General features: G+C 40.7%; 1 protein-coding gene across 2 annotated transcripts in view; it reads left to right on the top strand.

Moving 5' to 3' along the window:
• The window catches only part of hmcn2 (hemicentin 2), a 52,911-nt gene that overhangs the window by 24,371 nt on the left and 5,550 nt on the right, over positions 1–22,990 (top strand). The window contains exons 26-76 of one of the 2 annotated variants that reach the window (XM_086076067.1): positions 906–1,097; positions 1,169–1,299; positions 1,441–1,585; positions 2,871–2,997; positions 3,082–3,239; positions 3,434–3,712; positions 3,783–3,919; positions 4,012–4,162; positions 4,245–4,463; positions 4,541–4,654; positions 4,732–4,919; positions 5,008–5,104; positions 6,063–6,224; positions 6,511–6,624; positions 6,811–7,007; positions 7,090–7,171; positions 7,248–7,379; positions 7,452–7,595; positions 8,650–8,809; positions 9,192–9,316; positions 9,393–9,576; positions 9,652–9,749; positions 9,915–10,193; positions 10,282–10,472; positions 11,707–11,788; positions 11,967–12,103; positions 12,206–12,347; positions 12,422–12,566; positions 12,805–12,932; positions 13,010–13,166; positions 13,246–13,367; positions 13,438–13,602; positions 14,687–14,794; positions 14,909–15,043; positions 15,117–15,251; positions 15,329–15,598; positions 16,473–16,663; positions 16,743–16,956; positions 17,038–17,172; positions 17,245–17,435; positions 18,114–18,195; positions 18,301–18,471; positions 19,558–19,710; positions 19,816–19,953; positions 20,133–20,242; positions 20,328–20,568; positions 20,669–20,728; positions 20,830–20,949; positions 21,052–21,186; positions 21,412–21,531; positions 21,636–21,761. In XM_086076067.1, the coding sequence (XP_085932193.1) occupies positions 906–1,097; positions 1,169–1,299; positions 1,441–1,585; positions 2,871–2,997; positions 3,082–3,239; positions 3,434–3,712; positions 3,783–3,919; positions 4,012–4,162; positions 4,245–4,463; positions 4,541–4,654; positions 4,732–4,919; positions 5,008–5,104; positions 6,063–6,224; positions 6,511–6,624; positions 6,811–7,007; positions 7,090–7,171; positions 7,248–7,379; positions 7,452–7,595; positions 8,650–8,809; positions 9,192–9,316; positions 9,393–9,576; positions 9,652–9,749; positions 9,915–10,193; positions 10,282–10,472; positions 11,707–11,788; positions 11,967–12,103; positions 12,206–12,347; positions 12,422–12,566; positions 12,805–12,932; positions 13,010–13,166; positions 13,246–13,367; positions 13,438–13,602; positions 14,687–14,794; positions 14,909–15,043; positions 15,117–15,251; positions 15,329–15,598; positions 16,473–16,663; positions 16,743–16,956; positions 17,038–17,172; positions 17,245–17,435; positions 18,114–18,195; positions 18,301–18,471; positions 19,558–19,710; positions 19,816–19,953; positions 20,133–20,242; positions 20,328–20,568; positions 20,669–20,728; positions 20,830–20,949; positions 21,052–21,186; positions 21,412–21,531; positions 21,636–21,761 (7,719 nt within the window). Of the gene's footprint in view, positions 1–905; positions 1,098–1,168; positions 1,300–1,440; positions 1,586–2,870; positions 2,998–3,081; positions 3,240–3,433; positions 3,713–3,782; positions 3,920–4,011; positions 4,163–4,244; positions 4,464–4,540; positions 4,655–4,731; positions 4,920–5,007; positions 5,105–6,062; positions 6,225–6,510; positions 6,625–6,810; positions 7,008–7,089; positions 7,172–7,247; positions 7,380–7,451; positions 7,596–8,649; positions 8,810–9,191; positions 9,317–9,392; positions 9,577–9,651; positions 9,750–9,914; positions 10,194–10,281; positions 10,473–11,706; positions 11,789–11,966; positions 12,104–12,205; positions 12,348–12,421; positions 12,567–12,804; positions 12,933–13,009; positions 13,167–13,245; positions 13,368–13,437; positions 13,603–14,686; positions 14,795–14,908; positions 15,044–15,116; positions 15,252–15,328; positions 15,599–16,472; positions 16,664–16,742; positions 16,957–17,037; positions 17,173–17,244; positions 17,436–18,113; positions 18,196–18,300; positions 18,472–19,557; positions 19,711–19,815; positions 19,954–20,132; positions 20,255–20,327; positions 20,569–20,668; positions 20,729–20,829; positions 20,950–21,051; positions 21,187–21,411; positions 21,532–21,635; positions 21,762–22,990 lie in introns of both variants that reach the window. The other variant, XM_086076066.1, reaches the window with a different exon arrangement.

The raw sequence follows: 22,990 nt of genomic DNA, 5'->3' as shown, positions 1-22,990 counted from the left end.
TCTCTGCATCGATGTTAAACAGGCAGGCTGTGTGGCTCTTTGGCTCAGTTGAAATCCAAGTATGTGATACTTTACACAGCCAGATATGAGGAAGATGTAACCCATTTTCTGCTTGAGGGGTGTTATTAATTCACTGACAAGAGCATTGCATTGAAAAGAGGTAATCATCTGAGAAACACATGGTGGATATCAATCATTCTATGTCGGCCACTGCAAATAAATTCAAGAGTCAATTAAATGAGGTCTTACATGTAAAACAGAACATCTGTTTGCATTTCCTTCCAGCAATGAGATACATTTGCTTAACTGTAAGCATGTGTCCAAAAAGACATCAGATGAGTGACATCACAGTTTATTTATTCATTTTGCATGATCCGTGGAAATGATTTATTTGGGTTGAGGAAAGTTGCTATCTCAATGTGTAGCACCTCCGTAAATAATATTTGGGCCAGTCGATACTGCACTGTACTCTCAAGCGTTGTCCTCATCCTGTAAATCGGTGTTTGGGGCGAGACCCTCCTCTTCCCACCTTTTCACCATTCCGCATATCTCTCATTTACCACATCTAGTTATTTTGTGCCCACTAATCTGCAGAAAACATCTGTTTGAGGCTCCGGAGTCTGAACGTTGTGCCTTTGAAGTACTCATACTGCTTAACACTCCCCCTCTGTGTTAGGTAATAAATCTCGATAACAGTAGTACAAATCTTTCATCAAACCTCAATTCTCCATCTTGGTTTTCATGTTGGGATTTTTCTCTCTCATGATGCCCTTGAAATTTTAATTTCCCAGGGAAAGAAAAATGAACTCATATGGTCATGCTTGCTCTGCTTTCTAACATAGATTTTTGTTATTGTTGTTTTGTTTGTGAGCTTATTTTAAACCTCATGCTTCTTTGCCTTGCAGGCTCTCCACATCCCAAGGTACGATGGTTCAAGAATGGCCTGGATATACATCCTGGTCAATCAGAGTTTTCTGTGACGAGGGATGGAGCTCTTGTAATTAGCAGGGCTTCGGCCAGTCACAGTGGCGACTTCAAGTGTGTGGCGACCAATGAGGCGGGCTCTGTGGATAGGAAGACCAGACTGAAAGTGAATGGTAAGACCTCGTCCCCACCATTACAGGGAAGTAAAAGCCCATGACAAATTTCCTGTTGTGTATTCTTTCAGTTCCTCCTGAAATCCAAGATGATGGCCAGGCACACAACCTAACGGTGACCTTAAAGCAGCCTCTCACTCTCGGCTGTGATGCCTTTGGTATTCCCTCACCTACAATTACCTGGACTAAAGATGGTCATCTTGTGAGTTTGCTACGCTTGGGTCCCATTGAACTGCACCTCAACATACTCAAGCCATAAGTGACTCTGCCATGCCATCATGTGGTCCTTGTTATAACTACAAGATGACAGTCGGTCACAATGTAGTGATTTGTATCTGTCCAGGTTGACAGTCCTGGGTTGTATCTGCAAAATGGGAACCGTCTGCTCAGAATCTACAGGGTTCAACCGGAACATGCAGGAATGTTTGCTTGCACTGCTCAAAACTCAGCTGGAGAAGCACAGAGGGAATATCATATTGTGGTGCAAGGTAAGCTCACAATGCAGCAACCCCACCACAATATTGGTTAAGTACCATCACTGACCAAATCATTTGCCATTGGCCCAGTGGGAAAATATCACTTTGATCACTCCTGATTGTGCTGCTAATCTAACTATTTCAAATTCAAGACTTAAGTTACATTATGTATCTGAAAGGATAACAATCCTCATTTTTAGTGAGAAAAAAAAAGAGAAGCACCGTGTTAAATGCATGCCTTGTTTTACAAATTCGCAAATTGATACAGGGGCTTTATTGGATTTCAAATATTCAAATATAGCTCTGCCTGTTGATGTTGTTGGTAAGTGTATATATAGCATAGCAACTGACAACGTTCTCATCATAAGGGGCATTTGCATACGACTAGACAAACTAAGAGCGGCTACCACATCGTCATCAAACATCATCATGAGGGGCGTAGCAACTGTGTGTCAACTACAAAATAAAAATGACTTGACAATATAAGACTGAAAAAAAACCTCATCAACATAAGGGACATTTGAATATGACTTGACAAACTAAGAGTAGCTAATGCATCATCATCAAACATAACCTTCATCAGGGACATAGCAACTGTATAGCAACTATAATATAAAAATGACAAGACAAAATAAGACTGACAAATACCTCATCATCATAAAGGACAACATAATACACGATCACAACATATAAACAGTAAATTCAAATATATGTAATATATACACTTGGAAGAGAGTAAATTAAGAATTGGAAAAAATAAAAGAGACTCAAGGGTGGAGGAACAAACTCACGACCTTCAGCTTGGGAGACAGCCGATCTATTCCCTGAGCCACGCAGTTCCTGTTTTCTGTTAGTATATCGCTCGTGTCAGCTGCAGCTGATTCCATGATTCCATGGAATCTTCCTCGCCAAGAAACCAAAAACTATGTCTTTGGTCTCTTGGGGATAAGCAAACAGTAGGAGGGGCATAGCTCAGGTGGTAGTGTGGCAGTCTCCCAAGCTGAAGGTTGTGAGTTTGTGCCTCAAACCTTGAGCGACTCCCCCCCCACCCCCATTTTTTCGTTTACTCTCTTCCTAGTGTAAATCTTAGCCTACTCTAAAACTGAGTCTATTTCGTCCCACTCTAAATAGAGTCAAATTTACTCCAAATAATTTACTGTGTATAAGGCAATAATCCTTATTTCTCTTACTAACGCAGTTGTCCTTAGTAAAAAAATGCAATTTCTCTGTCCTTGTCCTTGTAAAGACATGCATTCAGTGTTGCACCTTGTTGTTGAGTTTTAACCTACTGTTGCAGCTCCGCCAGTGATCTCAGGGATATCCAAACTTCAAGATATAACAGCCATCCTAGGCCAGGAGGTGGAGTTTCAGTGCAGAGTTAGCGGGCGTCCAGCACCCAGAGTAGAATGGAGTCGCGACGGAGAGTATGCACTAATTGCTTTTCAGACATTCAATCGAAAAACAATGCCAAAGATATGATATAGCGTATCGGTCCTTCCTGTTCTCAGGGTACTATCCCGTGATGGAGATCCACATGTGGAGTTTCTGGAAGACGGCCAGGTGCTGAAAGTGAAATCAGTCCGGTTGAGAGATCAAGGACTTTACCAGTGTCTGGCCAGCAACAATGCAGGGACGCAGATGCGCCAGTTCAGACTAACAGTGCAAGGTTTCCTTTTTTTCCCCCTCCTTACTCTTTTTTTTTTCAAGTATAGTAGAGTATAATGATAACAGGTGCATTCAGAATTGTGTTGACAGGACACAGGAGAGGAAAATGACTGTGCCATTGAGGAGGAGATTTAAGTGCTTTGGTCTTAACCTTCAAATGTTATATTGCATAATTTATATTTGCTTTCTCTGCAGCTCCTCCAACAATCAAGGGTCCCAGCGAGACCTCAAACGTGTCAGTGGTGCTGGGATTCCCGATAGTTCTTCACTGTGATGTAGAAGGTTCACCCATGCCGAGTATCACCTGGTTGAAAGATAACCAGCCCATTGTGTCGAGCCCCCAACTGACATACACCCAAAGTGGGCAAGCTTTAAGGGTGGGCTCAGCCCATGGAGACAGCACAGGCCTCTACACCTGCCGGGCTTCCAATCCAGCCGGCACTGCTGTCAAGCACTATTCTCTCAGTGTTCTGGGTAGGATGCATTTCCACACGTTTATGAGGCCAAAACAATCCATCTGAATCTGCTTTTCTTCTCTCTAAAGTACCGCCACAAATAGAGGGCGACTCGACATCTTCAGGCAATCGGGAAGAGAAAGTACGAATCAATGGCAGTGTAACTCTCTCCTGCCTTGCTAAAGGTTTCCCTGAGCCCAAGGTTGCCTGGTTTAAAGATGGGCAGGTTAGTGAGACAAAGCATTTCCACGATTACTGCTACGCCAGACGCTCTATGGATGCATGTCCTGGAATCTAAGTTCGTTTTTTACCCTTAAGCTGCTGACAGGAAGCAGCCATGTTGGCATCCAGGAGAGTGGGGCCTTCCTGCACCTACAGAATGCAATGATGTCCCATGAAGGTCAGTACACATGTGTGGTCACCAACTCAGCAGGAGAAGACAAGAGAGACTTCCATGTTGCCATACAAGGTGCGTTATGCTGTATCAAACTTGTAACACGCACCAGTTGAACAAGGCTCTAAACTAGCAGAAACTTGGCATCACCTTTTAGTTCCTCCGGTCTTCCACCGCGTGACCAACAGAGAAGCATCCTGGGGTGCGAAGGACAGGGAGGATGAGGAGAGTGAGGACATGGTAGAGAAGCGGGAAATAATCCTCGGCCATCCCATCAGCCTGTCCTGTGAAAGTAACGCCATACCACCACCTAAACTCAATTGGTACAAAGATGGACGAAAGCTCACCAGTGCTGACGGAGCAATATTACTGCCAGGTCAGATTTGAGGTCATTGTTTGAGATCACTTTTGATGACAGAAGACTCAACACCTTGTCTTGGTTTGTCTTCTCAGGTGGACAGGTGTTACAAATTGCTCGAGTGCAGAAAGACGATGCAGGAAGGTATACCTGTGAGGCTGTCAATGAGGCTGGAGAGGACCAAATGCATTTTGAACTGGAGGTCTTGGGTAAGCTTGCCAAATTTTATTGCATTGATAATTATTACATGATAAAAACAATCCATTCCAACATTTGAATTTGTCAGTATCACCTGTGATCATGGGAGCATCCGAGGAGTTTATGGAGGAAGTAGGAGCAGTGGTCAACAGTACTGTGGTCCTCCATTGTGATGTAACCGGACATCCAACCCCAGCGATCTCCTGGCTGAGAGACGGCCAGCCACTTCACTCAGACTCACAGCATCTCATCAGTGAGGACAGGGCGCAACTGCAGGTAAAGAAAGCCGTGTTGTCCCACCGAGCCGATAGATCGAAATATGACCTGCTGTGTTTTGGAATCACTCATCATTCATTTTATATAGCTCCTCAGTGTGCAGGTTTCAGACATGGCTGGATACTTGTGTATAGCCGAAAACAAGGTCGGGTCAATTGAGAAGCTCTTCAGTCTCACTGTTCAAGGTAAGAAAATATTTTTTGCTTGTTTAGTTGGATTTACTCTCACTGAGTATTGATCGTTGCTGGATAATTTTGACTTGACATAGTGACTCATGTCAAAGGTGGCCCTGAAGTGCAAAATACGACAACAAATAATAACTAAACAATAGCAAATTAAAAAAACACACACACAAATTTAAACACAAAAGTAAATAAAAAACAAAAACCCGAAAACACAACATAAAGCGATTGAAAAAACACAAAAACAAATAACTGAACACATTGGCAAATCAAAAAGCTCACAAACAAAACTAAATAGAGCAGCAAACAAACAAACAAAAAACATATCCAAAAACAAAACAAATAACAGCAAATGAAAAAAACACAAAAACAAATAACTAAGCACAACAGCAAAAAAAACACGAAAAAAACACAAGAATGAAAAACAACACACAAAATTAAAATACAAAAACAAAATACTAATAACATTATGTTTATTGATTTGCTGCTGTGATTTTTTGTTTTTGCGTTTGAAGTTGCCACCGTGATTAGTTTTTTACTTTTTTTTAAATTTGCATTTGCAAATATTTTTTGTTTTTGTTTTAATTTGTCATTGTGATAATTTTTTTTGTTTTTATAAATGTTTAATTTGCTGTTATGATTATAGTTTTTTTTATTTTTTGTTCTAATTAGTTTTTTTGGTTTTGTGTTTTTCAATTTGCTGTTATTTGTTTTGCTTTGTTTTATCTTTGTTTTTTGCTGTTTTATTTTGAGTTTTTTTTTAATATGTTTTGTTTTTGATTTGTTGTGTGTTTGTTTTTATTATGTTTTGTGTTTTCGGGTTTGCTTATGTGTTTGGTTATTTGTTTTTGTATTTTTTTAATTTTCTGTTGTGTTATTTGTTGTAGTGTTTTGCACTTCAGGGCCACCTTACAAATCTACAGTAAACAGTATGTACAAACTTTTTCAATTTTTTTTATAGTACCTCCAAAAATAATAGGGCCTAAAGAGGAGGAGCTGAGTGTGACCGAGGGTCACATGGTGTCATTGCTGTGTGACGTCCAAGCATACCCTCCACCAGAAATCACTTGGACCAAAGATGGGCAGATCCTTCAATTTAGTACTGGTATCCACATATTACCAGGTTAGATCTAGCAAAAAACAATCAATCCATAATGATGTCTCAATTGTATGTTTTTAATGTGGTATGTTATTATGATATTTATTATGCCTTACTTGTTTCTTTCCACTCCACCCCAACGACATCGGCTCCTTAACAGAGCAATGTACATCTTATCAAAATTATTAAATACATTTTTTTGTTTAATTTCATACTTGATGGGTGGGTACAGTCCATACAATGCAAATATTTGTATACAAACAATTAAAAAGTACAAAGTAGATTTAATATGTTCCCTTTAATACTATAGGTGGCCAGATGCTGCAGCTGCCCCGGGCAAGAGTGGAGGATGAAGGACAATATGTGTGCACGGCCTCGAACTCAGCTGGCCAGGATCAGAAGAGTCTCCTCCTTAGTGTTTATGGTCAGCCATCTCCACACGTCAGCTTTGTACACAGATGATCACATCTCAAAGCATTGTCTCTGCAAAAAGAAAAACAAATCTGTTTACCGCAGCTGTGACAGAGAATACGTAGCTTAAAAGTGAATCATGGCAAGTAGAAATGAATCACAATGAGATCATGTCCTCATTCTAAATGCAAACCAACAGTCCTGCCCAGCCTGAAGCCTCGTCTTGAAGCTGAGTCAGATGTGGTGACCCCGCAGCTTGGCTCTTCTGTAACCCTTCAATGCGAGGCCCACGGTGTCCCTGAGCCTGAGGTCACATGGTATAAAAACGGACTCCAACTAGTTACAGGGAATGGACTGAAGACGGATCACCACCAGCTGGAGATCACAGGAGTTCAGGTCAGGACAACGTTGAGCTGACAAACACAATTTTGTAAACTCCAAAGTCATGCCATCACTTTGGAAATTGTTTTGCTCCTAGATGGCAGATGGTGGAACTTATACTTGCAAAGTATCCAATGTGGCTGGCCAGGTCGACAGAACATTCAAACTGGCAGTTTATGGTGAGAATATATTTTGTGTGACAGACAACAATAGTGAACCAACAGTGGTGATCAGTGTTTAATTATATTTTTATAGTTCCACCTGTCCTTGATGAGCCTCTCATGGTGGCCCTAAACTTCACCTTGGGCTCTCATGTATCACTTCGGTGTGAGGCCTCTGGGGTCCCTGTGCCAAGCATCACATGGCTCAAAGATGGAACACCCATTGGTACGATTGTGACAAATGCATGTAAATACCACTGTACCACCCAGTTTAACATTATAACTTGTGTGTTTCTAGAGAGCAGCCTGCAGTGGCAGTGGTCTATTCGGGGGAACCGCCTTGAGTTGGGGCCTCTTACTCTGTCTCATGCAGGAACTTACACCTGTGTGGCCAAAAACAGTCAAGGACAAGAACAAAAGGATTATATTCTCACAGTGCAGGGTAAAGAATGACCTCTATCAACTGGAACAAGAAATATCCATTTTTATTTAACTCTCCTGTTTGGTTGGTTTCTCAGGAACAGCAATAATGTTCCTGGGTCAATTTGACCCAGGTGTTTAATGATAAAAAAAACCCTGCATCCCAAATACACATTATTAACCATTCCCATTGCAAATATTTGAAATTTCTACCAAGTGTCGTCATGAAATACTACTATTTGTAGTTCTTTGACTCTGTAATGGGTCAGTTTGACCCGGGCTATTTCTCATGTTCCAAAAGTGCCCTGATAATGAATTATAGCTCATGATTAAGAGTTTTCAATGCAAATGTCCAAAGGAATCATTTCAATTGTCAGTATATAAACTACTAGTTCTCAAACTGTAAAATGGGTCAGTTTGACTGGGCTATGTTTCATGTTCCAAAAACTTTCCAATAAACATTAGTAACCATTTTTATTGAAAGTATGTCAAAGTGAACCATTTTAATTGATGAAAAGTTTCATAGGGAAAAAAAAAGCTACTCATTTGTATCTTCAACTTTAAAATGGGTCAATTTGAGTCATTTATGTTTAATGTTTCAAAAACATTGCGATAAAGATTTAACTTTGATTGAAAATATGCCCAGTGAACCATTTTAATTGTTGATGAGATGTTTCATACTTCTAATATTTATACTTTTTCACTCTTAAAATGGGTCAGTTTGACCCGGAATGTTTAATATTCCAAAACCAACCCAATAAACATTGTTTATATCTTATAACCATTTTTGCGCATACATCAAACTTAACCAGTTAATCTGTTGATGTGAAGTTTTATAGCAAAACAACAATTTGTGGGGTCAGTTTGACCCCGGCATATGCTCAATGTTCAAATATATAAAAATGAACCTTATTATTATTATTATCTGTTGGTGCCAAGTTTGATAGCGAAAAGCTGTCGTTTGTTCTTTAATTTGAATTGATTTTAATTTTGACCCACAACATAACAGGAGGGTTCAAATGTTTTGTCCATGAAAAAACACAATAGCATTGACCAGTTACCTTTTTCCTATGTAGTGTCGCCTACTATTCTGGATTCTGAGCATCCATCTGAAGTTAGTGCGCCCATGGGCGAAGAGGTAACCCTCGAGTGCAAAGCAGCAGGAAACCCCGTACCTCAACTCAGCTGGCTTAAAGATGGCTTGACTTTGGAAGGGTCAGATACTCGACACATTGTGTAAGTTATTTCCACTCCACATTTCCTCACAGAACAATAATGCATTGTCATAGTAATAATATATTATTTGTCTTTACAAAGTAGCTCATTTAGTTTTACAATAACCCCTAAGAGGTTTGTGGTATAAACTAAAAATCATTTGCACTGAAGGTTATAAGCATAAGAGATGAATGTGCATGGAGACAAATGGATTTGTTTATAGTAATCATGGAGAACATTAAAAGCAGATGGTTTACAGATGTTCAGTAGCTTGTTTGATAAATGGAAGTGCAACCGACAATCATGTGTTTGACTGTGAGAAAGACATGTGGCGGAGATGATAATGATGTAAATGTTATTCTGGTGTTCATATCATGTAAACTATTTTCTACTTATTTACCAGTGTGACTCCTGATGGCAGCACATTAACTTTACTAAGGCTTAGTCCTGAGGATTCTGGCACTTATACCTGCCTGGCTGTCAGTTCTGCTGGCCAGGAAAGCAAGATCTACACTCTCTTTGTCCTTGGTCAGTTTTATCATTCAGCTGTCATACGTTTTGATCAAATCACTTATGGTTAAAGTTTTTTTTGTTTTTTTTGCAGTGCAACCATCCATCTTGGGTGAGACCACCGAGCCGAAAGTAGTGCAGGCCATACAGGACAATGCTTTGACTCTTGAGTGTCGTGCTGATGGAACCCCACCACCTCAGATCAGCTGGCTCAAGAATGGACAGCCCCTACTTTTATCACCACACACACGCCTCATTTCTGGTGACTCAGTACTGAGGTCTGTCTGCAGCGCTGATTTGTATGTCAAATTATGGATGAAAATAATGCTGACTGTCCATTTTGTCTCATTTAGGATTTCTCCTGTGCAGTTGTCAGATGCTGGAGTTTACACGTGCATAGCTCGCAGTCGAGCTGGACTTGCTGAGCTTAGTTATGACGTCCAGGTCCAAGGTACCAATATTACACTCATATGATGTTTATTGCATAACTATCATGCAACTAGCATTAACTCCTCCAACTTCATCTACTTACTGCATGCTAAGTTAGAATTCTTGTTATTATTGCAGTTCATAGCATTTTAGATTCAGGTACATCACAGAGTCATATGCTCTACAGTGCCCCCTGGTGTGGATCATGTGGAACCAGTGGAACCAGTGACAGTTGTGCAAGGCTCGTTAGTAACGCTTACCTGTGAGGCCCGTGGTATTCCACCTCCAACGTTGACTTGGTTGAAGGACGGCCAGCCGCTGTCACTTCACCGGAACCTGTTGCTGGATGGACAGGAGACACGGCTGCAGCTGCCTGATGTGGCACCTTCAGAGGCAGGCCTCTACAGCTGTGTAGCCAGCAACCAGGCTGGAAGTAGCACAAAGAGTTTTAATCTCACCATTCTTGGTAATCCCCCCCAAAAAAACGGAATCAACTGTATACTTTGGTTCCAGTATGGACACATTTGGATGAATCGCCTTTAATTCTGATCCAGAGCCTCCAAAGATATCCAGGTCTGGTGCCCCAGAAGAGCTGACGATTGCAGTAAACAGCCCGCTGGAGTTGGAGTGCTCTGCAGAGGGAGTACCAGCGCCCACCCTTAGCTGGCTCAAGGATGGCCGTCTGCTGGGAGGGAACAACATCATTGAGGAAGACGGACACATTCTCAGTATTAGCAAAATTCAGGTAGAACACAACAGCATATAACAGAAATTAAAGCTACAGGCTTTGTGTTAATTTCATTAACAAAAACTTAAACCAAAATATTTTCATCAACTAACATTTTTCACCGGACGAAAACTAGACAAGACTAGACTATAACTGGGACTAAATCAGTATACATTTTCGTTGGCTAATGAAGACAAGACGAAAATGTCGACTGGACTAAAATCTGTGGACATTTTAATTCATGAACAAGACAAGATAAAAATTATGTAATTTTGTAACAACAAATTTAGTGGTGTTTTTTTTTAATAATGTAAGCCAACATCTTATAACGTTCCAACAATAACATTAAACTTACTAGCTCATAGCATCAAGGCAAAGTAGCCACTTGTTGATATACTGTAATTGTGTGAGGTTGTTTTTCATCAAAAAGAGGAGAGAAATTTTAATTGTATGTGAAATATAAGATAAAATGGAAATTTACATCGAAATTTACATTTTCAAAATGTTCAATGTAAAAGGGTAAAATGATTGTCCTAACTAAAATGAGACTAAAAGGTGGACTATTTTTGTTGACTAAAACTAGACGAATAATATTATGTTTTGTTTTCTTGGACTACAATAAAGACTCAAATGCTCTAACTGAGAGTGGACTAAAATTTGACTAAGTAAAAACAGGATGAGAAACTAAATAGCATGATTGAAACTGGACTAAAACTGAGACTAAATTTAAAAATGGCTGATAAAATTAACACTACTGTGAAATGTATGCAAAATACTGCATATCAAAACGTACCCATGCTATCGCACATTTCAAACACAAGGCAACTCATTGTGCTTTACACAAGGAAACAACAAACACAGCAGTTAACAACATTCAGAAGCAAAGCAGAGAAAACAAAAGTAGCTTACAAAATGAACATACTTTGACAATGTTAAAACATTAGACAGCAAACTAAATACATTTTCTAAGATATATATTTTTTAAGTATGACAAGATAAAATAATCTCAGGTGAATTCAATTGTCAGCTCGAAACTGTCACACATTAGAATATATTAAACTTTTGATCTTCGCTGTCATTACCCAATGTAGGCAATGTAGTATCTGCATCTGTTTTCCTAACAGTACAGTACAGTAGAAACGAATACAAATGTTTATTTTTTTTATAAAGCTTGAGACTAGGCATGAGAGTCAAACCATTTTTTTTTAATACAAGAGATAGTCAACCTAAGAAACACTGCATCTCCTTCAAGGTTGAGGATGCAGGTCTGTACACCTGCTTAGCCAGCAGCGCAGCTGGAGAGGACGGAAGAAACCATTGGGTTAGAGTACAAGGTAATACCAGTTAATCGTATATATTGTTTAGCAAACTTTATTTTGAAACCTCTATTTACAATGCTAGATGTGCTATCCACCTATAGTGCTGTCATGCAACAACACATTTTAGATTCTTTGAACTACACAAAGTGATGTCGTCTGAATTAGCAAGTGATTTCAAACGTTCATACTTCAGTCCCACCGACCCTTCTTGGCTCTGAAGAGGTGAGGACATTGTCAGTGCCAGTTAATGGACACTTGACCCTGGAGTGCCTGGCTGACAGTGACCCCCCTCCTGATATCGAGTGGTACAAGGATGAGGTGGAGATGCAGGTACAAGATGTCAACACATTTACAAACAGCTACTGAAGTAAAAGGAACATCTCCGACTCACATAATTGGTCTTCTTTCCTGCTGTCTGTCTGTCCATTGTAGCTGGGTGGTCGCATTCAGCGGCTCGCAGGAGGCCAGTACCTTGAAATACAGGACGTCCGACCCGACGACAGTGGCCAGTACAGTTGTGTGGTTACCAACATGGCAGGAAGCAACAGTCTCTTCTTCATTGTGGAGATTCTCTGTAATTGACTCTGTTAACAGACATGGTTAAAACCTGGTTTGACGTTTCCACCTAATCATATTTGTGCCTCTCAGTGCCACCAGTGATAAAGGAGAGCAGCACAGTGGTGACAGCTCATATAGGCCAGGATGCAGTTTTACCTTGCGAAGTCGAGGACGGCACTTCTCCTTCAATTATGTGGAGAAAAGATGGCTTCCCCATAACCCACGATAACAACAAGTAGGTCTTTATATTTTGTCTTAATGTGGATACATTTTTAAGCTTTTCCCACAAAAAAAGCTTAGGTGAATTTCATATTTCTAGTGAACCACATACTTTACAAGTGTACATAAAGATTTAAAGATAGTTCTGTACCTAACAAAAAAAACTGTCAGACTGATTGAGTTTATAGATAGCAATAAAATCCAATTGGATGTACTTTATGAAGAGTATTCATTCAGCATATGAAATATTTCAGGTACAGCGTGCTACCAGAAGGCTCCTTACGTGTGCACGGGGTTCAGCTGAGCGATGCTGGCCGATACCACTGCACGGTATCAAACCAGGCGGGCTCAGATCACCGGGGAATCGATCTCAGAGTGTTTGGTAAATAAAGCAAAACTGAAAACTCTGAATCTGGTGGCTGCGATTGACATGTTGGAATCTGGTGTGTGTCCTGTTAGTTGGTCCTTCAATCAGTCCGGGCCCGTTCAACATGACAGTAACCACAGGCGTCAGAGCTGTTCTGAGCTGTGAGACAACAGGCATACCCCCTCCTAAAGTGTCTTGGAAAAGGAATGGCTCACCTCTTGATGGTGGCCATCAGTCTAGTGCATACAGGTAAATACTCACTTTGGTATTACATGAGTGATACCGCAATCATAAAATTAGTAAAAGACATAATTGCTTGTTTTTGAAGGTTATTATCATCTGGGTCGCTGGTAATTTCATCGCCATCCAATGAGGATGAAGGTTACTTTGAGTGTACAGCTGTGAATGATGTGGGAGAGGAGCGCAGGGTTATTGAGGTCAACCTCCAAGGTATGAATTTTAAGTAAGCACGCAACAGTTTAAAATTCAACAATTGTATTTTCATTCTTTGCTCTTGTAGTCCCACCATCTATTGAAGACGACGTCACAACAGTCACAGCTGTGAAAATGTCTCCTGTGGAGTTGCCTTGTCATGTTAACGGCAAACCTCAGCCTACCGTCTCCTGGACAAAAGGTGGAGCCAAGCTGGGATCGAGAGGAGGAAGTTATCGCATCCTTCCTACTGGTAAAATACCGTCTCTACGTGTGTTGTAGGGATGATCTCAGTGTCATGCAAAGCACTGAAACGAAAACTCACTATTTTATTGTTCACTGTTACCACATTTCAGAGATGGATAAATTAAGTGTATTTACTCTGCAAGATGGGGTATAAATTTCACATAATGACAACAACAATCTCTATATATACTGTGTATGCGGAGGGTGGGTGGAGTAAATGGCAAATGGACTGCTTTTTATATAGCACTTTTAACTACACCATATGGGAGCAAATGGGGGTTCAGCGTCTTGCTCAAGAACACTTCGACATGGTCACCAGGGGTGAGGATCAAACCCACAACCTTACGGATGGGTGACAACCACTCTACTACTGAGCCATGCCGCCCCACAGAGTTGCCCAAAAATTGTACTCAAGTAAGAATTTTATTTTATAACTTTTTAAGCTTGTTGGAGGTATAAAGAAATCACACGATATACCATCACAACAGCCACAAGTTGACTACTGAGCACACCAATGAGTGACTGACTCACTGAATGCTTGGGGTTCGGTCAAACCAAGGTTAACTGCTTCCAAAAATGTATAAATACGTTCTAGTTTAAATATTACCATGCTCCCAAAGACATATTTTATGTAAATTATTATTATTATTATTATTTTATGCTACAGCATTCAGAAGGCTTTGATGCAGCCTCTGAACTGAAGAGAATAGTTGAAGCAATGGTAGTTATTACAAAAACGGTCAGCAGGTGTCAGCAGAGTACAAGAGATCAACCAGGGCCATGTTGCAAAAAAGCCCATTTACCCAGTTTTAAATACATTTGTGAAACTTAACTATATTCTAATGCTAATTGCTGCCAAACGGAAACAGACTTTTTTTTCCTGATGAAAGAAGAGACTCCTATCTTTCTTTTGGTAGGTTCCATGTTTTTATAGCAATAGAACACAATATTCTGTGGGCCTTGCAAAATCAATCGAAATCCCGTAAAACAGCCGGGAGCGAAGGGGGTTGCTTCAGTGAAAATGGCTGGGAGTGAATGAGTTAAGATCCACAGTTTTAGAATAATGGTTACTACTGCTGTACTCTATGCAGGCGTGCTGGAGATAACTTCGGTGTTACCAAGCCATGCCGGCAGGTACACTTGCTCAGCTCGCAACGAAGCTGGAGTGGCTCACAAACACATCTCACTTACGGTGCAAGGTGGGTAGCTATTTGCTAACATCAAAGCTGTACCACAACATTACTCTATTTGATTAAAAATATATATCACATAAACAGGTTTAAACATAATCAGACTGTACATTGATCCAATAGAGTCCCCAGAAATCCAGCCAATGGCGGAGGAAGTACAAGTGGTGTTACATCACGGGACCATCTTACCTTGTGAGGTTCAAGGATTCCCTCGGCCGTCCATTACCTGGCAACGAGAGGGCGTTCCCATTGCAGCTGGTAACACAACAGCACATCATGAATACTAAGAAGGCACATATTTGTTCTAAAAGTACTTGTACTCATTTTACAGGTCACAGGCTGGCTTTGCTCTCAAACGGCGCCCTCAAGTTTGCCCGTGTTACTCTTGGTGATGCAGGGATGTACCAATGCCTGGCAAGAAATGAAGCAGGTGTCGCTGTGGGAAGAACCAAACTTGTCCTGCAAGGTATCGTTTTGCTCTCATGAAATCAAATGAAAGAGGCATGCTTATCACTTGTATTCAAATGTGTGACGTGTCCTCAGTTCCACCAGTGCTGAGTGTTCCCCATGTGGAATACACTGCTGTGCTGGGCCAACCAGTCAGTCTGGAGTGTGCGGCAGATGGTCAACCCCAACCGGAAGTTACTTGGCACAAAGACAGGAGGCCTTTAGTTGACAGTGCTCATATTCATATATATGCAAATGGGACACTGGTGATCACTTCTACCCAGCGCAGTGATGCAGGGACGTACACGTGTACCGCCAAGAATCTTGCTGGCAGAACCAGTCATGATATCAGACTGCTCATTCAAAGTGAGTCAAGGCTCTTAGGTTGTTTCACCTTGTGAAAATACACTACATTTTGTATGTTGATTCAAAAGGCATAAAACTAGTGATAGGCTAATATGGGTTTTTTTCAAGGCCGATACCGATAGATTAGTAGTAGTCAAGAGACAGATAAGCGATATTTCAAGCCGATATTTGTTTCCATTAATATAGAAAATATTAGCGTCAAAATTTTAAAAATGTACTTTTTCTTTTTCTTTTAAATATATAAAAAAATTGACAGCTTTGTTTAAATATCATAACAAAAATCGCAGGGAGCTTCCTGGGTCATCAGCATGTGTTAAATCAAATAAAAAAAACTAAGCAAGTAAACAGTTCCCTAAAGTTTTCTACTGTAAATAGTAGAGCTGTCAAACGATAATTTTTTTAAATCAGATTGATCACATCTTAGAATTTTGATTAATCACGAATCGATGAATCACGTAATTAAAAAGGCTTTTTAATCAACACTTTTTGCCCGCCAAAATTGAAGAGCACCTGTTAATTTTTTCAATATTTTATGTCTTCAACATTTTTTGAATGTTATACTCATACTCCTGTTTTTCTAATCAGTTGATTACTTGCATAATTTAAAATGAAAAAAAAAAATGACTCCAGTAGTTTGACATGAACAAATATTCTGAATGTCATTCGCAAACATTTAATACAATTTTAACTTTAATGATAATAATCTGTGTTAATACATGATTAATGCGATAATTTTTTGTGATGAATTAGTTAACGCTTTAACTTTGACAGCACTAGTAAATAGTAAAATTTCAACTTAATTTAAAGATATATTATGTAGTAAAGTGTAGAGACTTCGCAGTGCCAGCATCATTTTGTTGTCGCTGTTTTTCAGTCCCCCCTATGATTCTTCCTGGGCAAACAGAGATGTCAGTCATTCAAGGCTTTCAGGCCTTGTTACCTTGTGCTGCTCAGGGTTCACCAAATCCCAAAGTATCATGGGAAAAGGATGGTGAAGTTTTGCTCAACCTCCCGGGCAAATTCACCGCCCTGCGATCCGGAGAGCTGATTATCGAAAGGGCTGAGGTGAGCATGAGAGCGTTAACAGTTTCAGTGTCGGTTCGGTCTGGGTCTACCAATGAATTTGCTTTTTTTTTTTACATAGCCGGGAGATGCTGGAATGTTTACGTGTGTAGCCACCAATGCAGCAGGCTCCACAAGACAGGATATTCACCTGTCCGTCAACATGCGGCCTGCTTTTAAAGAGCTACCTGGTGATGTCACATTGAATAAAGGGCAGGATCTTGCCTTGTCCTGCCAAGCTCAGGGAACACCTCCTCCTGTCATCTCTTGGACCGTCAACAACATACCTTACTCAGGTAGCATTTACTCTGAATGGTGTGTTTTTTTGTCTTTACTACCAAACTTGTTACTGACTTTGGATTAATCACATTTTGTAGGAGCCACAGTAGATGAAGCAGGCAGGAACACCGTCGTAATCGACAACGTTACCATGAGTGACGCTGGGACATATGTGTGTATCGCGGAAAACAGCGTGGGCTCCATCCGAGCGCTCTCCTTTGTTCGCATCAGAGGTAAACTTTGATTAGCGGAAGCTATGACTGAACAGACAATTATCTCAACTTGATACTGTGTGCCTTTCTTAGAGCCTCCTGTGCTGAAGGGCGAAGCCCACATGTCTCAAACAGTCATTCAAGGCGGTTCCGCTGTGCTCGACTGTCCGGTCCATGGAGACCCCAACCCCGTCCTCCGCTGGCTCCGAAATGGCAAACATTTGCACCGCTCTGTCCGCATGCAGACACTTCACAATGGATCATTAATCATTTACAGCGTCAATGTAACTACAACGTTTACACATTTTATTCCCTGCATGTTAGTCAAGTTTGAATCGTATCGCTACCCTTGAGTAAACTTGAAAATGTTTTCTGAAAGGAGGCACATTCACCCAATCCATATTTCGTGCGTGTTGCTGAAAATTGTCTCTGGTAATTTCTGCTTCCACCACAATCTGATTGGAGGCACTTCAGTAAAAAACTAACAGCATTATCAACAGAGGGAGGAGGTCAACAGAGAACAGGATGTTCCCAGACTCCGGCCCGCTTTGCTTGGCCTCTAACCTCGTTATGTCCCGAGCTGCTGCTGCTGTAATTGCATAGCCTGCAGCTGAGATTCTCACAGACAGATGACTGCTCTTCCCACAGTGCACTGTGCGATATTCTTCTACCTGGCTCGGCAATATCTTGCTAGTCACATAAACTCACAACTGCATCATGTTGTGTCTTTGTCCATATATTGACAGTTAGTAATATGCTTAGTTGACTGATTTGTGTACGTGATTACGGATGGTTGTTTATCAATATATGCCCTGTGAATGACCGTCTTATCACCTTTTCAGCCGGCGTAAGCAATACAGATGTATTATTGGGTTAAAGACATAGTTTTGTCCTGATTGTTTTCATGTGAGAGCAAGTTTTGTCCATACGAGTGCCTAAATGTCTCTCATTTGAATGTACAGGCTGCAGATGAAGGGGATTATGAATGCGTGGCTGAGAGTGAAGCAGGGTCAGCTGAACGGACCATTACGCTCAAGGTTCAGAGTGAGTTTTGGTGAAGTCATTACATCACTTGTGTTATCTTGGTGGTGACTGCATTTTATTAAAATATCTGATTGTGGCTACAATAATTTTGTCCCTACGTCTTAGTTAATGGAGGCTACTCCAACTGGCAGGAATGGGGTCCCTGTAGTAGCGTATGTGGTCAAGGCTTCCAGGAGCGCAGTCGACTCTGCAACAACCCAGAACCAGCGAATGGTGGACGATCATGCAGCGGGCCAAATATCGACTCCAGGAAATGTCAAGCTGGCCTTTGTCCAGGTTGAACGAAAATACTATATTTAGCCTCGTTATTGTACAGTTGGTACAAAACTGTCAAATACATTGGTTCAGGGAATCTGGTCAACTTCTGATTTGTTCTTATGCAGAAGAAAAATCTCATTGCTTTAAATATAGATTATTGTTTATAATATATTCTTAACATCTATATATGTACATGTTTTAAACCAGGGTTTCCAAACTTTTCCCTCTGAGGGCCACATACAGAAACATTGAAAGATTCAAGGGCCACTATAATCACCAAAATCATTTATATATTATTATTATTTTTGTATTTTTTTTACTGCTACCTGAACAGCTTTCTTTCTACAAGGCAAATCGTTTTAGATTTTACAAGATTTGGGGGTGGTCAAGACCCTGTAACCCAACAGAAAATATCAGCCCCTGCACTGAACAGCAGCCGAATCCCAGAGTAGAGTAAATAATCAACACTGATTTTTACGCTCTCCAGCGTTAGTTAGCCTCTAGTGTTAAATTGTTGTAATAATGTCTTAGCCAGTGTTTTTTATTATTATTTTTTACTTATGTTTGAGTTAATTTTACACTGAAAGAGTTATTACACCAATTCTGATAAGGACCAAATAGACTTGGTCACAGTGTTAAACTCTTTAAGTGTTGATTTAACACTGTGAAGTTTGCTGTAATACATTCAGAACCAAAATAGGAACAATATGTCGTAAGATGATCATTTTTAAAGCAATTACATGGGAATCATTTATGTGATATTTTTACAATTTGGACTTTGACACAGAGTAAAAAGTGGAGGAAACCATTTTTTTGCATGTAAAAATGAAATTTTTATTCACCAAAGTGTTACAAAGAGAAATGTTGTTATTTTTTTAATTGCAAATATTTAATTCACATATGTAGAAAATCAGTTCAGTATATGAGACAAATTTATTAATGGCATATGCCATTTTTAGTATATGCCACGAGCCGCTTAAAAATGGATCCATTTGTGACAGTGGTCACATTGGAACATGTTAGCTTCCATTGTCTTTCTCATTATCCAATATCCATGCATAACTATATAGCACTTAGATTATTTTTTTCTTTTTCTGATGAAAGGTGAAGCCCCTCGCAAGACCAGAGGCAGCCTAATAGGCATGGTCAACGAGCGGGAGTTCGGAGTGTCCTTCCTGGAGGCCAACATCACAGATAATGAAGAGGAAGGCAGCAGCACTTTGCAGGCCCGTCTTGACAACATTCCACCAAGTGTGGGTTAGTGGTCACGTCAAATAGTACAGAACTAACAGTTATAGTGTATAGTCTAGTGTACATTTTACTCCTGCTGTAATCCAATTTATTGATGGCTATGTGGTGTAGGTCCCTTGCTGCGGGTGCTGGTATCTGTTTTTGCACCTATCTACTGGACCACAGTGCTTCAGAGAGGACTGACGAGGAATGGCTACTCCTTCACAAATGGCCAGTTCAGGCAAGAGTCTCAGCTGGAATTTGAAACAGGTTTGTTCTTGAATTGAATTTTACCCAACAGGCAAAACTGTCTTGTTTTCATGACTTCTATGTCATGATGTTCACAAATTAACCACAAGATGGCGGTACTGACTAGTGTCTTTCAAGGCTACAGTTGGTAAACTGAATGTGTCAAATATTTTAATATTGTTTGTAATCCCTTCGACCAGGTGAGGTCCTTCGTCTCACCCATGTGGCCAGAGGACTGGATTCCGAGGGAGTTTTACTGATTGACATTGTAATCAATGGATTTGTACCTCCTTCATTGACAACCTCTCATGTGAGCCTCCAGGTGTGTTTACTTGTCCTTGTAGGACTTACAGCAATTTGATCAATTTCTAAAATTGAATATTTGTGTCCTGTAGGAGTTTGATGAGTCCTACGTGCAGACAGGCCCAGGACAGATGTACTCATGGTCATCGCAGACCCACCAGAGGGGAGGTGCCCCCATGGTGCTGCGCTGCAATCACACTATTATTTACGAGGGTGAGGAGAATCGTCAGGGCCCGCTGCTCCAGCTGCTGAAGGTTTCCGAAATGAATAGTATCTACAATATGCTTACGCTTACACTGGACTTCCACTTCACTGCCAACCTTCTCATACCACGTAAGAGGATTTTTTTTGTGTGTGTGTGTGTGGGGGGGGGGGGGGGGGGTACTTGTTTTAATGGGAAAATGATTTTCACACTGAACGGTTGTGTTTACAGATGGTCATGAAGAAACCTGCCCTAAAGGCTTTGTCCTCGACACAACCTCATACTGTGCTGGTAGGTGGCCTCTGCCTCCATTATGGTTTGGCAATAGTTAACTTTAAATACATATCATTGTGCCACTTTATTATTGTAATTGAATGTGTGGTTATGATTAGATGAAGACGAATGTGCCCTTCAGTCTCCCTGCTCTCACTCATGTAACAACATCATGGGAGGATTTTCCTGTGTCTGCCCTTCTGGTTTTACCATCGCCACGGAGACCAACACATGCCAAGGTGCAAAAATCACATATAATATTCTTTAGTAAGCACTGACTGGGTTGATAGGTGGTATTTTATGTAATACATAATAAAATTGCTATCCTTATTCATCAACAGATATTGACGAGTGTGCTCAGAGCTCACACATGTGCCATTATAACCAGCAGTGTGTCAACACAGTGGGCACTTACCGCTGCCAAGCCAAGTGTGGAGCAGGATTTAAGCCCAGCATTTCAGGAAACAGCTGCGAAGGCAAGTCTCTTTTTTGTCCATGTTCACTATTTGATGTATCCATTCAATGGCTGGATAAAAAGGGCGACACCAAATGCCCAGATGGATGGATGGATGGACGGACGGATGGATGGATGGATGGATGGATGGATAGATAGATAGAAAGGAAATAGTGTGATTATGAAAACATAATCATTTGATCAAATGTATGGTTATTACACAGTAGACTAATATTTTGTGTTTTAGATGTGGACGAGTGCCGAGAGTCCACCCTGTCACCGTGTCAACATCAGTGTCTCAACACTTTGGGCTCCTACCGCTGCATCTGCCACCCTGGTTACCAGCTATCAGGACACAAATGCATTGGTCAGCCATTTAAACACAAAATGGTTCTTTTATGACACATGTGCTGGGATACTGGTATTCAATTTGAAAGATTACGTTAAAAAAAACATCTTTTTTTTTCATAGACATCAATGAGTGTCTGAGGAATGTGTGCCCAGCTCACCAGCAGTGTCAGAACACTGACGGAGGGTACCTGTGTTTCGACAGCTGTCCTGCAGGCATGACCAAGGCGGAGAGTGGAGTGTGCACTGGTTAGTGTCTGTTCTTCCACACTTCATTCATTTTCGAGAATGTCCACGGCCATTCCATCTTTCTGCTCTACAGTGGTTAGATTATGTAAGATTATCGTCGAAAGCTCCAGGAAATTTTGGAAACATTTTCTTTCTTGAGTGGGTAAAGATGAGGACGATCCTGTTGGCATTGCATTTTATATTGTGTAACAGAGTCCGATTTCACAGGAAATCTGCTGCATTGCTTAGCGGCAGCACGAAGCCATTGCTTTGCCTCCATAAAGTCAGCAAAATCTTTCGTAAATGCTATAATTTGTTGCGCAGATTCCACAGAAAGATACTCTACAGGAATACTAACAGACTAAATATAAAGCCACATTTCAAACAAGTAGTTCAGCTCGCCACGTTACATTTGGAGTCGTAAACTCTGATCTGGCTTGTGTTTACACCTCAGGAGGGTGTAGCCTGCATGCCGGTAGTTTGCATCAGGTTTGTAAATAGTGTAGCTCTCACTTGTCGTGCTTTTACAGTTTTTCTTCATAGGTTTGGCACATTTCTTGAAACTGAGATGACATTTTCAAAACTGCAAGCTCATTCAGCCAAACAGACTTACATTTGTGAAAAACAGTTTCCAAAACTGGTCACAGATGCTTTACTCCAAGTTCCTTTCCCAAACAAAGAGTCGGTACTGTCACAACTGCAAAGATCCTTCTCAATTGCTTCGGCTCATCTGCATTAACTTAAGTGCTTTTGCCCAAAATAACTTTTTGCACAACAACATGGATCATCTGCAAATGTTCATTTCTCTGTGTCAAAATCAAATTGTTATGTCATACAAGTAGTCAGTGCACCCACAATGCATCATCCCTTTGGCATTGTGTGAGCACTGCAAGAAGTTTTTCAGAGGTGCCGCTAACAAAATAGCTACAATTATATATAAAACTGAGGGGAAGAGATTTTACAAGAGCACTTTTCAAACTTTGCGGTTTGACATACTCCACTCACAGTCAAGGAAACAGCACATTTTTATTCACACAAAATTACTTACACATTAGAGTGCAACAAAAGCAACTGTAAGACGAATTCTGTATATTTATGAAAAACTAACAACTAAAATTATGTCTAGCGGACAGCCTAAATGAAGAACCAACTACTGTAACACTTTCACTCGTCACTATCGTCACCTTCCCCCTCTTGGCCATACGTACGCTGCTCTCTGTTTGGCCAAAGGTTTTCATCCACGTCGCAGC

Source organism: Leptonotus elevatus, chromosome 5, assembly GCF_054856555.1.
Source record: "Leptonotus elevatus isolate MCC_2025b chromosome 5, RoL_Lele_1.0, whole genome shotgun sequence".
NCBI lineage: Eukaryota > Metazoa > Chordata > Actinopteri > Syngnathiformes > Syngnathidae > Leptonotus > Leptonotus elevatus.
This window is presented reverse-complemented; position numbering and strand designations above follow the sequence as displayed.